The sequence below is a fragment of the Brachionichthys hirsutus genome, chromosome 7, assembly GCF_040956055.1.
Source record: "Brachionichthys hirsutus isolate HB-005 chromosome 7, CSIRO-AGI_Bhir_v1, whole genome shotgun sequence".
NCBI classification, from domain to species: domain Eukaryota; kingdom Metazoa; phylum Chordata; class Actinopteri; order Lophiiformes; family Brachionichthyidae; genus Brachionichthys; species Brachionichthys hirsutus.
This window is the reverse complement of record NC_090903.1, coordinates 15,227,258-15,243,130: the sequence shown is the minus strand read 5'-3', so window position 1 is coordinate 15,243,130 and position 15,873 is coordinate 15,227,258. Positions and strand designations below refer to the sequence as shown.

The window sequence follows — 15,873 nt, the reverse complement described above, 5'->3', positions numbered from 1 at the left end:
AGACCAGAACCGGACGGCAGGTGGCGCAACAAGACAAACAGGCGTCAGGTGAGCGACGCAGGGGGGGGCCCCTCACTCTCCGGATATTCACCTGCAGCCCCCCCCCCTTATAGGCGCACTGAGCGGAGGGCGCTCGCCAGGTGGCCGGCATGCACCTGGATAGAACCCCCCCCCCCCCCCCCCCCAAAAAAAACACGGCGGCGTCACACCGATGTCAAACAGCGGGGGGCGTGAAATGAACGCCATGTAATCCCGCGGACACGAGGAGGGCGGGGAGAACCCAAGTAGCGCGTGCGTGCCCGGTGCGTTCGGTGCGTTGCGTTCGCTGCCCGCAGGACTTTTTACTACCCAGGTCGGGAGGATGGACGGAGGCGCGCAGCAGCAGCCGCGTCCGACCGAAGGTGCAGAGACTCCGGCGGAGGACGAGGAGCAGCTGAAGCGGAGCAACGAGGAGCTGCTCCGGAGGCTGCGAGGGGCGGAGGCGGAGAAGAGGCGCGTGATCGTGGAGCACGGCAACCTGATGCGGGAGGTGAACCGGAGACTCCAGCAGCACCTGGACGAAATCCGGGGTTTGAAGGTGAGATGGAGCCGGGGAGCCGGGCCCCCCCCGGGTCCCCCCCGGGTCCCCCCCCGGCCCCACCGGGTTCCAAACATTCTGATTGGATCCTAAAATGACCTCGGAGTGAGACGTGAGCCCAACTTGTTGCGTAAAGGACGCGGATCCGCGCAGACGGTCTCGTGACCTTCTTCGAGTGGAAACTCTAAATTTAATATTTGTTTCAGATGCAGTTGATCAAAGAAGTTTTGAGACGACTCGATGTGTTTTCATCTCTTTATTGATTCGTTTTTTAGGATTTTATTTGAAGGATGTTGATTGGCTGTTTAACGATCACTTCCGGTTTCAAAAGGCCGCCAGAGCGTCCGAAGGGACGACTTTAAACGTTTGTCTCCTCCACAAAGGAGGTTCTGGTTCTGCTGCTGGATCCAGATCCAGGAGAACCCGCCGTTACTGAGAGTCTTCTGATCAAACACCGACATCAAAGGGAATCCGTCATTAGGCCGAGGCCCCGCCCCTCACCGTGCTGCGCCGTGTGCTCCTCTGAACCAGGACGTGAACCGGGAGCTGCAGGAGGACAACCAGGAGCTGCGGGACCTTTGCTGCTTCCTGGATGACGACCGGCAGAAGGGGAGGCGGGCGGCGCGGGAGTGGCAGCGCCTGGGCCGCCACAGCGCCGCCCTGGTGGGGGGGGGAGTGGCCGTCTACCTGCAGAAGCTGAAGGAGCTGGAGCGGCGCCAGCTGGAGGTCCTGAGGGACAACCTGGAGCTGAAGGAGGTGTGCCTCATGCTGGAGGAGGAGCGGGCGGCGGGCGGGGGCGGGGGCGGGGGCGGGCAGGGGGGCGCTGGAGGCGTTCCAGCACCGGGCCTGCTGCGGGACGTCGGGGACGGGAGCAGCACCTCCAGCTCGGGGGGCACAGGTAGTCCTGACAACCCCCGCCTCAACCCCCCCCCGCCGGGCCCCGGATACGATGTGTGTGACCCCGCAGACACGGCCCCCCGGGCCTGCCGTCCCCGTGGGGGGTCCCTCACCTGCCCGGACCCGTGTGGACCTCGGGGATGCACCCTGGAGGGACGTGGCAGGTCTCCTAGCAGGCCACCGTGTGACCCCCAGCCCAAACCGGTCCAGAAGCAGCCGTCGGCGCCGAGTCACCGGCTCCAGCCGGGCCACGCCGCGGGGGCGGCCCGGGGAAGTCCAGAGAACCCGAGGAAAGGACGGGTGATCGCCGGCAGTCCGGACTCCGCCCGGCGCCACCGTCACTCTCACTGCAGATCGGGGGAACCGAACGGCAAAGGGAGGCGGGGCAGCAGCGGGTCCCTGGACCGGGACGGCGGTCAGAGGACGGCAGTAGGGGGAGACGTGCCCCCCCACCACAGGAGCCTGTACGACGGTAGGCGCCGGGTAACTCTCGTCTCGTGTTTTGCTTCATCCAGAGAAGCCTTGGGAGAGGCGGGGTGACCGGCGACGCCATCCGGCGTGGAGATGATGGACGCGGCGCGGCGCCCGTGAGTCCGGAGACGCTCGTCATGAACCCGTTTGATCTGATTCTGTTTGATTCTGACGCCGACCCCAGCCCTCATGTGTTTAAGCAGCGCTAGCTAAGCCAGGCTAGCTTGCTCGCTCATGGCGGCGTTAGCATTTAGCTGCAGATCTTTTGCAGCCTTTGGCCGAAGCTAAGCTACGTTTAGCGCCACCAGGCCCCTCCTCCTCTTCGTGTCTCTGTGGACTCGACTTTCTGCTCTGAAAGTCGTGGTCGCTTCTCCCTCGTGCGTTTTTAGCTCCTCCCATTCCTCACGTCCCTCGCCCCCGCCCGTCTCACCGACGCTGTTTCGGCCTCCTGACTGGCCGGCGGTTGGAGTCGCGATGGATGAACTTTTAAATCCGTCCATTTCATTACGTTACATAATTTACATCATCGTCCAAATTTGAGCGGATTTGTAGCTCTTACATCACACCTGAGCAGAATCAGCTCAGCAGCCAATCGAAGAAGAGAGAGTCATCATTCATCTGCTAATGGCCCCGAGTGTGTGTGAGTGTGAGTGTGTGTGTGTGTGAGTGACCTCCTTCCCATGATGCATCCTGTCTCTGGACATCAACGAGGCCTCGCGAGCTGAACCCCTTCGTGATCAGGACGGGGGACATTTCCCTCCGTCTGCCGGGGTCATGTGACTTACTTCAAAATTTTCGAATCGCCTGGATGGATGCTGTTGTCAGGGCAACGTCGCCTCATCACCTGCAGCGAGGTGAAGTAGAGAGGACGCCTCGTCGAGCGGCTTCTTTTTAAAGGAGACGTTACACTTCCTGTATTTAAGATTCCCAATTTGTCCGGCACCCAGTTCTTGTCAGCCAATCACAGCGTCCGCTATTGATCAAACGCTCCGTCGGCGCTGGGAGTTGTAGTCCTGGGGTAAAGGGGACGGTCTTCACAACCGTCCTCTCGCTGTCTCCGGGACATTCCTCTGAGCATCCGTCGCTTCGTCTGGACCTAAACTAAAGAACCGATGAGGTTCTGACGTCTTCGGGAGGTCAATCGATCACGTTTGAATCACGCTGATTAGTGACTGTAAATCAATGGTTGAACTGGGCGGGGCTCCTGTGAACTGGGCGGGGCTTCTGTGAACTGGGTTCCGTCCAGCAGGTTAATTGGGTCGGTTCCGGTTCAAATCTGCTGCAGCGTCTCTTCATGTGGGTTTCTGCTCCCTCATGCTGGTCTGCCAGGGTGGCGGGACAGAGGGAGGGTTTGTTGGCTGTTCCCTCGGGGGGCGGGGGGGGTAAATCATGACCCTCAACGTCAGTTAGCTAAAGTCCACGCAATCTGTTCCCCCAGTTAGACAAGTGTGTGTGTGTGTGTGTGTGTGTGTGTGTGTGTGTGTGTGTGTGTGTGTGTGTGTGTGTGTGTGTGTGTGTGTGTGTGTGCGCGTGTGTGCGTGTGTGCGTGTGTGCGTGTGTGCGTGTGTGTGTGTGTGTGTGTGCATGTGTGTGTGTGCGTGTGTGTGTGTGTGTGTGTGTGTGTGTGTGTGTTTTAATCAGCTTCCTAGTTTTAATCCAACACAAACATGTTGTGTAACGATGAGTTTGATTTTGATTGAATATAAACGATTTATAAATTGTCTGACGGGCTGACGGGCTGATGCGTTGTGTGTTACCGTGGCGACGTGTTGTCACCGACGGTTGTTGTGTCTCTCAGAATCGGTGTGACCGCCGGTGACCCCGCCCACGCCCGGCGGATTGGTGGCGCTTTTTAAACTACTTTTAATAAATGTCCTTTGTAGAATTACACACAATAAAATGAAACATCCAGGTGTTTGCTGTAAACCTGTTTCATGTAGTCAAGTACATGCAGCCTATTCACCCTCTGTGTGTGTGTGTGTGTGTGTGTGTGTGTGTGTGTGTGTGTAGCAACATGCTTTGTTGAATTAGACTCCATTGTCTCGTTTAATTACATCCTCGCTTCTGATCTGTTTCATTCAAGCTGCAGAAGAAGGACCCACAAAATGCAGGAGAAACACACACGAACACACACACAAACACACAGACACACACACACAAACACACACACACACACGAACACACACGAACACACACGAACACACACACGAACACACACACAGACACACAGACACACACACACAAACACACACACACACGAACACACACACGAACACACACACGAACACACACACAAACACACACACAGACACACACACACAAACACACACACACAAACACACACACAAACACACACACAGACACACACACACAAACACACACACAGACACACACACAAACACACACACACACAACACACACACACACACACACACACACGGACACACACATAAACACACACATAAACACACACGGACACACACACAAACACACACACAGACACACACACACAAACACACACACACAGACACACGAGTGTACCTTCTGGTGTACCTTCTTGTGTACCTTCTTGCGTACCTGCTGACGGTTCACCTCTAACAGATCTCACACAGGAAGCCGCTGAACTAATTTTAACTCGTTATTTCTGGTGATTTCTTTTGCAGCTCTGATTTCTGCTGGCTGCTGCACAAACTCCTGCAGGAGTGTGAACCTCTGGGACAGGTGAGCCACGTGCACACGCGTGCACACACACACACACACACACGGGGCAACAGTTTCCTCCTTGTCTTTCAGCTTTGATTCCTCCTGACCGCGCCACGCCGCCGCACGCCGCCGTGACATCACACACTCCAGAGAGAGGACAGGGGGGGGGGGGGTTATTAGCAGGACGGACGGACGGACGGACGGGAAGACGAGCGGATCGATGCTGAAGCGGGCCGATCAATGAACGGCAAATTCCAAATCAAGCAGTGAAGGGCAAACACGAGAACGCAGGATCGGCCCCGCTGCCGCCGTACGCTCCCTGCGGAACGCCGGGATGAACTGAATGTCACCGTTTGGGTGGATCGGGGCTCGCCTCAGTCGTAAACCCGCCTTCCCGGGTTCCAATCAGAACTTTGATCCGTCCGGGTTGGTCGGTCCGTCCTCCGGGCGCCGGAGCTCTATTTTCAGTGGGACGGGGGACGGGGGGGGGGGGGGCACCTTTTGAAATAGAACGCCTCTGAAACGCCGTCACGTTTGCTGCTTCCGCTGAAAGATCCCAAAAACGCCAAATCCAAGGTCAGGATTTCACCAGGAATGACCTTTGACCTTCTGACCTTCTGACTTCCCGGGTTTGTGTCGTGTTTCGGATTTGACTTCCTCTTTAACAGCCGCGAGGCTCAGCAGGATTTTCACCAGCACATGAAACGATGATGATGATGATGATGATGACCTCTTCATCCCGTCGGTGCGTTTGTAGATTTGGCGGCTTCTGAAGTTTTATAAATATATAACTGCAGTTATTATTTTTGACTTCTTGGTATATATAAGTATGTGTAACGATAATAATAATAAAGTCTGAATGTAAAAGCTGGATCGATCCCGTTTCTGTTGGTTGACCGACTTTCACAACGGCGAGAATGGATCAGGATGACTTTCATTGATCATCGATCCCTCCTGATCAATGCAGACTTCCTGTCGGCGCCAACCTTCATCGCCGCCGCTCCCTCCGACATTCCGCTGCTGATCAAATCAATCGATTACAACAAAGAGCCCTTGAAAGCTGATAGTCATATCCAGTGCTAACCCAAGACTAGCGCTCATGTGGCTACTTCTAGCGTCGTTGCTGTAGCGTATTGATCCATGGCATTCGATCTGAAATCAATGAGCGTCGTCGGCCTGCGGGGTAATTGATGTTCTATTTATTTACTGCTGCTCAAATCGACCAAAGATTTGGGATTAAATCTGATTTCTCACCTTGGCTCTGATAGCACGGGAGCGACAAAGAGGAGACGTTCCCGGAGTTCCTCACGACCGTTCCCAAAGACTTCGTTATTCCGAGTTTACTCTTTATCTGATTGATCATTGTGTGGATCAATTTCTAACATTGATAATTCAATACTTTTGCATTTTAAATGGCACAAAGTAAGAAATGTGACTTGATATCTTTTCCCGTGTTGATCCGCGCCGGGCGGCGGTGGGCAAACAGACCGGATTATTGCCATGCAGAACCGGATCAACAGCCGAGCCGGGCGGATTACAGGGGAAACAAATGTCCGTTATTGTGCAGCGGCGGGACGGAGGAAGAGGCGATGAGGAAGATTAAAAAGGGAAAAGGAGGGTCCATCCGTAGAACTGGATCAGAAATGAAGCATTAAAACTGAATTACTAGTAATTTAATCTCCTAATCTGGGCCTTCTTCAGACCAGATGTAAAAACAGATTAAATCAGGATTAGCCCGGTGTAGAGATCAAACTCGGATTAAACCAGACTTCATGGTTCATGGTCCCCTGAGGATGAATTCATGAACCTGCGTTATTTTTTCATATAATTATTAGCTATAGCTATATTTTTTTTTTGATGAATCGTCACAATAATCAATGGATTACTGGATTATTAAAATCCTGCGATCCCGTCTGTCGCTAACGGATCCGGCCCTCCCGGCGCCGTCGACACACTTTTGTGTCGCTCACATTCATCTGATTGATTTTTCTTATTTCCAAAGGACACAATCAGATTAATTACCGTTGCTGCGGCCACGAGGAGCCGAGTCAGTCACCATGGCAACGGGTTCTCCATCCATTACTCAACCACAATGGTCTCTGGAAAGGCCGGCGTTCCATCGACTTTGCCGTGTTCTGTCGTTCCAAAGCGGCCCACGGGGCGGAGGACCGAGCGGCTCCGCTGGGCGTGAAACGGTTGGCACGGCGACCAGACGGAAGCCGATGTGTCAGACAAAGAGACTGATGAAGAGGAGGAGGGATTCCAAACCAGACATGCTGTGATTTGATTGGATAAGAGAGAAATGGCCCGCGGCCCGCTGCAGGTGAGGCGCGTTCACGGGGCGGAGGGGACGGCAGGTGTGTGTTTCAGTGCGGCGGGAAATCGGCCGTCGTCGCCTTCGGGGCTTTAGATGATTCCAGAAGCAGAAGGATCAGAACCCGGGTCAGCTTCTGCTGACCTCAGAGCAGCCTGGGATCTGAAGGGATGAACATGTGTGTGTGTGTGTGTGTGCGTGAGTGTGTGTGTGAGTGTGCGTGTGCGTGTGTGTGAGAGTGTGTGTGTGTGATAGACTTGTAAGTAATCTGATTCCATTCAGCCGGCGCTAACAGAGGATGACATTGCTTTCAAGGTGCGATCCACGGAGCCGGCCCGCTATCGATCCGGTCTCACAAGATTCAATCCACTGGAAATTGTCTGGAGGACACCTTGGAGGGGGGCGGGGGACACGGGGGGACACGGGGGGGGGGGACACGTCTGGAGACGGAAGCAGCGCTAACGCTTCGTAGCAGCTCGAGTCACGGGCCCAGTCGGCTCCAGGTACGTCACGGTTAATACGTTTGGGTTTTATCATTGTAATACAGGAAGACGGACCCAAAGAGGCCGGAACCAGAAGTCCAGAGCCGGGTTTTTAGGATTACGCACATTTCCTCTTGGTACTGAGAAGGTTCACATCATCATGAAGACGGGATTTTAGTCTGAGACGATTAAACACGAATCAAAACGTCGTCCAACCGGCCAGGACCGCCCGACGGGAGGACGGAACCAGAACCGGAGAGGAGAGAGAAGAAAAACAAGACCGCCGCGGCGAGGAGAGCGTAAAGGAGCGATGCGAGGAGAGACTATCAAGATGAGACGGATGGAAGGGAGTCGAGCAAATGGTGATGGATCGTCTGAACACAGAGGAGCAAATGAGGCTCGGTGACATTTCAAAGGAGCGGCGGAACGCAGCCCCCCCCCCCTGCCTTAGATCTCCCGCTCCTTTCCATCATCCTTCCCAGATCTCTTTCATCTCTCTCCCTGCTTCCCTTCTTCTTCCTTCCTGAACCTCTTCACCTTACAGACAACCGGCAGGGTTTAGCCTCCCCACGTGTAGAAGTCTACCGGCGCTAGCACGCTAATGCTTTCCCTGTAAATGACATCATGCAGCTTCCGGTCTAAGGATGGACTGGGAGTGAAGAATTAGAGTCGGGCCCGGAGACAGATGCATCATGGGATTCCTTATGGGTCATCAATCATCAGTGTGCGAAGCCAATACGGATCGATTAGTTTAGATTGCCGGGTTTATGTTTTTGATAGTGTTTGTTGGCCGTCAGAGGTCGTCGGTAACTTCAGGAAGGCGTATCCGACCCGGGAGGAAACGTCTGTCCCACGCGCCGTTTTCATTTCCACCTTTCCCCTGGGAGGTTGTTAAAACGTCGACGCAGCATCTTCCGCAGGCTTCGGCCAATTAGGCCTGATTGATGTGGTTAAGAGAGAGCTGGGAGCCCGCCCCCTCCTGCAGGTGAGCAGCAGCGTGTGACGGATGATGGCGCCCGTGGGTGTACCGGTAGGCGGGGGGGGGCAATGGAGCCAAGTCACATGGTGATAATGAGGTAAAGGGTTTAAACATCGGTGCCGAGGGAGGGTTTACCAGGAACCCGGCGGTCCCAGAACCGAAGCTTCCATCCGACGCGTCTCGTTAGAAAGTTCAGTGACTTTACTTTTGAATCTTTGTCACTTTAATGATGTCGGCTTGTTTAACGGTTAACTAGACAAAGGAATCAATCTTTTTTCATATACTTACATTTCATGTTTTTATGAGCTCAAGACGGACGCACTGTGCTGGTCCAGCCGGCAGGTGGCGCCTGTCAGCTGAAACTGAGGCGACAGCTCAAAGCCTTGGAAATGGGTCGCTGCCGCATTATTCTCCACACCACCGGGGGGCGACCACTCAAAGGTGTGCGGCTAGAAAAGGCTCAAAGAACCGCGGTAAGAAGGTCGCAGATACCGGTGACGTCCAGCAGGAGACCCCTCCTCTAACCGATTATGTCACCGACCGACAGCGGAAGCCGGGCTGGAGACCCTGACGTCGTTTTTTCCCTACGTTCTGCTGCCATCTTGTGACACCTACTGGTATTACAGGCTGAAACCCGCCGCGCACCCATTACGTCATCAGATTCCTGTTTCAATGTTAGTTTAAATCCCGCCTGGAGGGATTTTAATTCACGGACTGGAATTATAGTCCATAACCCTGAGGGTGCTGGAGACACCAGGATGTACCCTAATATGGGCGTTGCCGTCCAAACAAAGGCGTGGCCTTGTTTGGACCTGCGGGATCTTACTGTCGCCCTTAAGCAAGTCTTTGTGGGACTCGTATTTGAATAATGTGAATGTTTGTATTTGCAGGTTTCAGCGTTTCCATCTTGAGTTATTGCCTGATCATTTCCTCTTCCTCTCCTGATTGCCTGCCATCAATCAGCTGATCAGCCACACCTGCTGCTCATCAATGTTTGAAGGAGCACTCTTCCTCCTTCCTCCTTTCTCCTCTTCTCCTGCGTCACACACTTGAAACAACGAAGGTAAATTCTGCGTCTGTTGTGTTTTATCCATCTGGCCATGGATGGACTGTTTTTATTTTATAACTTTATTGTACTTTTCTATAATTAAGGTTATCTATATTTTATATATAGTGATCCGAGGCTCCAGTGTGTGTATTTTTATTTTCTCTGTTTTTATTGGGATGGACGGAAACGGTCGCGTGAAACCCGAATCCTCTGGACGACCCTTTTTCCGACGCCATCGGCCGAACCGCTCCTCTTCATCTTCACACACATCTCAAATGACTGACGGCAGTCTCAGCGCGCTCTTCCTCATCTTCATCTCTCAACGTCTCATCCCCATTCCTCTTAATATCCCGTCCCAGCCGGCGCCCTCCTTGCTGTCCCTCCGATCACGCCTCTGATTGATCTTGCGGTATCGAGGCGGCAGCCATTAAGGCTGGCGCTACAAACGGGCTAATTTATGTATCCAATCTATTGTTCATTTGTCAAGCCTCACTCATCATTTGTGGAGCCGCCGCCGGCCTCTGAGGGCCTGACATGTGCTGCTGTTGTTTTCGTTGCGGTTGGGGGACGTGTCTGGGCGTTAGCAGCGGGACGTGGTCGCTGCAGGACGGCCACGCCTCGCCGCTAACGGACAGAGCGGGAGCGAAAAAGTGTCTGTTCTTAAAGACAAGGCTAAAAGGGCGTTACGAGACGCCTGCTCATCATTATTACTCTACTTTGTTTTTTACGCTGCTAATTTGTAGCAGCCCAGTCTGGGTTCACCAAGTTCATCGGCCACCACCACCAGTGTCAGGAGACCAAAGGGAGATGTATATCTTGATGCTGCTCAGGACAGATGACCTTTGATCTCTTTGACATGTCTTCTTGGCAGCAGTCCAGGTGCTGGTGGTGGTGGTGGCTGATGGCCCCGTTGAGCCTGATGAATGAGAAAAAGGGTGAATCTTTGAAGAGTTGGATCAATATGGAGCACGTTTGAACAACAGAATGTGTAATAACGTACAACCAGAGTATGTGGGTTCTGTCTTTGTTTCTGAATTTAGCTGTTAGCCCAATGAGCTAACGGTGGAGGGGGGGGGGCAACATGTTGTCCTGTTGGACCCGCAACAGGTAGATTTAAAAACTAGCTAGCAGCTGTTAGCAGCAAATGTTCTCAAACTTCAGCTCACTCACTTTTCGGAGGACGAAGTCGACCGCCCTGAACGCGGAAGGTAACCGCTAACGCTAACGCTAAAACGCGGCTCGCTCCAGACGCTCGCCTCAGCAGCTGCAACCACGGCGCTGAAAATGAGTCCGTCAGGACCCGAGACAGATTGGCCACCCCGAGGCCCAGATGCCCGTGACCTCCCCCCTCCCTGAAGACAGAGTTATTGTGATTAAAGGATGATTGGCGGCTCTGGTTATTAATTCTAATCTTGGGCACATATGCAGGGTGGTGGACAGAGGGCAGCAGCGTGCGCCAGGCGGACGCCACGCGGAGGCTAATTCACTTTGACACGCTATCAGAGCACACACACACGCACACACTTTCCCTTTAATGCACAGGAGAAGGGAGGCGAGGAGAGAAGGTTATCCTTTGACGAGACCTGCACTTACACACAGATTTCCACCTTCAGCGCAAAAACTGGCATTTCCTGAAAACCATTAAGGCGTTCGGCCCCTCGAAGTCCATCATTGGGAAGCGGGAGCAGCGCGTTAAGCAAATCACAAGGCCTGCCTTTAGCACTCAGAGGCACACACTCAAGTCATGGGTTATCTCAAAGATATATTTTCTTCGCTCCAGGTGAAAGCCTGGAAGCAAACGATGTCTCGTTTGTCTGTCCTCGGGTTAAGATGTCTCCTCAGGGTCTGGGAATTATGGCGGGAATGGACGGCGTCTGATGATGTGAGGATTATGGAGCCAGAGGTTCACAAAGCACGCTGGTCGGACGACTTTAACAAGACTCGCTTTCTCTCATCTTAAAATGTAGTAACTTGCTAAATAATGAATCACAAAGCGCGCCGATGAGCTCGAGATTTCATCCGTACCGGATTCGGATGCCGGGATGTTTTCCAGCATCCCAAATACATCTTCAACTTTATTTTTTTTATTAAGAACCAAAAGCAAGATGTCTCTCAGCCGACCGTTGGTTGAAGGACGTGGGCGCGCCAAATGGCCTCGGGCGAAGGGGGAGGTCCAGGACGGCGGAGTTTCCGGCGTGCTTCGTATCCTGGCAAGCTGCCGTGTGAACAAAGAGTTAATTCTGGATTGTCTGTTTTGGAAAGTCCCAGAACTTGTTGGACCTTCGGACACGAAGCCCGTTAAACCTGCACGGGTCCATCGGTTACTTCGTCGTCCTTCATTACCTGCTGCGCCCTCATTGTATGGAAGGTGATGACATCACATCCCCTTGCTGCCGACTCTCTTCGGGTGTTGCTGATTGAAAGCTGCGTGTGGTTTCTTGTCGGCGATCAATACACGTTCCCCCGGGAACGGCGGTGAAGACGGAGAGGAGGAACATTAGGAAGCCGATGGGACAACAATGGCCGAGGAGCCGAGAGCGAGCCTTCATTTATTCCGTTAGCTAACGAGGCGAGGGAGCCAGACGCCGGCGGAGGATTGATGGCTGGGAAAAGCGTCCCGCAGCAGGCGGCGCCGACTCAGCGCCTTCTCTTTGCATCTCGGCGTCTATCCCTTCATTCCGGAGGGGAAAGAATGGGACCGGAGGAGGGGAGACCTTGAGCGTGAACTTGAGCAGCTGTTGTGTCTTCGGAGGAGAAACGGGACGGATAAACCGCGACCCACGCGTCCAGGAAGTCGAGGGTCGCTCCAGAGCTGATCCTGAGTTTGACACGGACACCGTTGGATTCTTTTTTTTTAAGGAGTTGCTAAAGTTTGAAGAACTTTTCTGGCTCTGTCTAAGACTTCTGGGTGGCTGTTCCCCGTAGCTACGTTAGCGTAGCTCAGGAAATAAACTCAATAAATCAGTTTATTGAGGAAACGTGTGGAAACGCTTCACTGGTCAATGCTAGAGGCTGGCCGGCTGCATGACGAGTGTCAAAAGGAGCTTTATTTTTTTTTGCTGGGAGGGGGGGGGGGGGGGGGTGAAGTGTTGACCTCTGACCCGAGGTCAGGATTCGATATTTCACCTGACATTTCAGAGAAACGTCATCTCCCGCTGTCGGTAAAGGTCGCCGCTGCTGTCCTGTCGGGAGGCGGCCGTGAACTCTGGCGCCGAGGAAAGGGAGGACGACGCGCACGCACACACACACACACACACACACACACACACTGTCCTCCAGGAAGTCTCTCGCATCCCGTATGCGCTGGAAAGTCCACAGTTCCAAAAGTTCCCTGGAGGCTAGCTTGTCCCTCGGAGGACACCGTGCTTGGGCTCACCTGCCTCCCTCCCTCCTGTTCCTTCCCCCCCCCCCCCCCGCTCTGTGCTCCTGCTGAGTTTTCCAACGGGCCGCGGCACTTCAGGCTCTGATGGATCGGACTGCCAGCGGACGAGTGTGATAAATGGCGCGGTGATGGATGGATGTGGCGGGGCAGAGGAGGCGTCGCAAACCAGTTTCACAGCTCCTCGCCAGGCAGCGGGAGGGCGAGAAGGCGGCCATTTTGTGTCAAACTGCGGGCCCCTGATGTGGCGCTGGAGCTTAATGAGGCCAGGTGATTAGACAGCAGAAAGACGGAGGAGGGAGGGGATGGAGCCGGATCAGACTCGAAGCAGGTCTCCTGACGTGACTGGTTCATTCCCGAACAACGTGGACGCGCCAAAGAAGTCCCTCCGGTTCAGGTACATGTGTGGTTAAGAAACTTTAAACGTCTCTGCGTGGGGTTTCTCCGGTTTCCTCCCAAAAAAAAGGAAATGTAGGTGACTTGGCTTGAGTGTGAACGGTTTTCTGTCTGCGCTGGCAACACATTGGGGGGGTATCCTGCCTCTGCCCGTAGCAAGCTGGGATCCCGTGAGCGGGAGAAGCTCCGCCCCTTTATGTGGATCCTGTGTCTAACCCTCGCCCTGTCTTTGTCGCAGAGATACTAGAAGTCATTGCTGGCTCCCCTCCTGCAGCTGCAATGGCGTTCGTCATCCAGGAGAGGTCTCTCCACCAGTAAAACGACCTGGGAAGCAGGAAACCGATGCAGCTGAAACGGAGGCCCGGACGGCCTCCGTTTCCATAGTGAAGTCATGCTGGGATATACATGAGAATAATTTAATGCTTAATGAATCCGGCTGCTGCATCCGATGAAGAGGAAATGGGACGTGAGCTTCGCCTATAAAAAGTCACTTTCCTTAACGGTATGCTGATGTCCTTCCTGCCTCTACGGATCACTTTTGATTGAATGCTGGTAATCTGTAGCAGCGCCGTAAACACGTCTGTCACCGGGCGCTCTATACGATGGCAGCTCGGCTGCTCTGATGGGATCTACTTCAGTAAATAAGCAAATATTCAGGACTGCGTAGATCCCTCCACCTTCTAGTCACCTCGTCTAAATCAGGAATAACCTAGGAGAGCACAGACCTCCTCCAAGCAGCTCGTTCCCCTCCTAACTGGACCTACGCCGTCCACACGGTGTTCTGGATCAGCACCAAAAGGTTCTAGATTGTTCTTGGTGTCTTTATATACACCAACCATGAAAAGTCAAAGTGAATCAGAGTTTGTGTATTTTTAACTGATTCTGGAATCAGTTTCTGGAAAATGGTTTCAATGTTAAAATTAATTAAATATTTTTTCCTGACTCCTGACCAGAGTGCTAAATTCTCTGTATGTGCAGAAGATTGCAAGCAGTAATGTTTGGACAGACCTGTGCAAACACACATTAGTCTAGTTACATATTTTATCAGCACAAACGTCATTTTACTGACTTTGACAAACAACACAATAACTGATTTTCGTGTGCTTGCAGCTTGTTCGACACGCAAACCTTTAAACCCGTATCTCTAGGTAGGCACACCGCAGTGTTGTGCTCGAATATAAAATAAAGACATACTGAAATGAATTTAAAACCTATCGAGTGAAGTGGATCAGTCAAACAGATTCCTTTTTGACTCTTCTTTTTGGGTCTTACCTCAGACTGGAACCAGACCACCTATGGTTCTCCATCTCCATATGAACGTGGAGAATCCGCTCTGGCTGTGCCCATCGCCATGCAGCACCTCACCCCGACCTTCATCGCCATTGTCTCCGTGGGGTGTGTGGCCGCTGCTGTGATGTCATCAGGCGACTCCATCTTGCTTTCTGCAGCTTCTGTTTTTACCGCCAACATTTACAAGAAGGTCCTGAGGCCCCAGGTGAGAAAATGAACCTGACCTGACCATCTACTGCTGGAAACGACAGTCCTTTGTCCATCGTTTGCATGATTTAGAGACTTTGGATTGTTTATGAGCAGTTTAGTAATATATTTTTAACCCAGTATAACCGGGCTACACAACCTTCTTCTTCTTCCCTTTACTCTTCTTCCTCAGGCATCGGATGGAGAGACTCAGTGGGTGATCCGTGCTTCCGTGGTGGTTGTGGGCGTGGCTAGTACATCACTCACTTACCTGAAAAACAGCGTCATTTTATTCTGGTTCATTAGTGTTGAACTGGCCTACATCGTCATCTTCCCTGAACTCATCTGTGTCCTCTTCATCAATATTTCCAATGGTTACGGGGCTGCTATGGGTTTACCAGTGGGATTGCTGATCAGACTGCTCAGTGGAGACCCGATATTAGGATTAGAACCAATCCTACATTTCCCTGGATGCACTCTGGAGGACGGTGTTTACATCCAGTATGCTCCAGTTAAGACTATCTCCATGCTGTCTGCCACTGCCGCCATCTTGTTGTTCTCCTACCTGGCTTCTGTCCTCTTCAACAAAGGTGTTCTACCTGAGAAGTGGGACGTGTTTAAAGTGAAAGTCCAGCCCTCACCTGTACCACTGACACCAATAACTGACAACAAGGAAGACAATGAGGATGAGAAATTTCTCTGAGAGCCTTAACAGCAAATAACATGACAACTAGATATGTTATATTTTAAATTCAAAAAGTGGAAGAAACTGTGGAGGAGTCTATTTTTCTTACACTTGAGTTTATCTTTCTCAAAGGTAGACTAGTTCTTCATATTCTTGGTAGGAAAGCAGTGCAGCAAATATCAAATAATTCTCTTGATCAGTATTTTGAGAATGAGAATAAACACAATTTAGCCAGCGTCGTCTCCACTTTTAAACTAACCAACTAATATGATATCTATCCTACGACAATTAATTACGACAACACAAGAGTCTGTATCATTCTGTATCGTTTACATACCGTTTTGGCTGTGGTGAAGGGACTGAATGTCAGCATGAGGGCGGGGCTGACTTGGAGCAGGAGCCTCCAGCCTTGTGCCTGATGCATTCAGACGTCTTTGCGGTTTATAGCTCATACAGGCTCGACTAC

General features: G+C 52.5%; 1 protein-coding gene across 1 annotated transcript; it reads left to right on the top strand.

Annotated features, from left to right (window-relative positions):
* The first annotated feature begins 361 nt into the window (after nucleotides 1-361).
* Nucleotides 362-15,425, top strand: LOC137896151 (coiled-coil domain-containing protein 85A-like). The gene is made up of 6 exons (XM_068741679.1): nucleotides 362-577; nucleotides 1,109-1,946; nucleotides 4,609-4,666; nucleotides 14,357-14,394; nucleotides 14,524-14,741; nucleotides 14,916-15,425. Exons 1-6 carry the CDS (start codon nucleotides 362-364, stop codon nucleotides 15,423-15,425), a joined length of 1,878 nt encoding a protein of 625 aa, XP_068597780.1.
* Nucleotides 15,426-15,873: the final 448 nt, after the last annotated feature.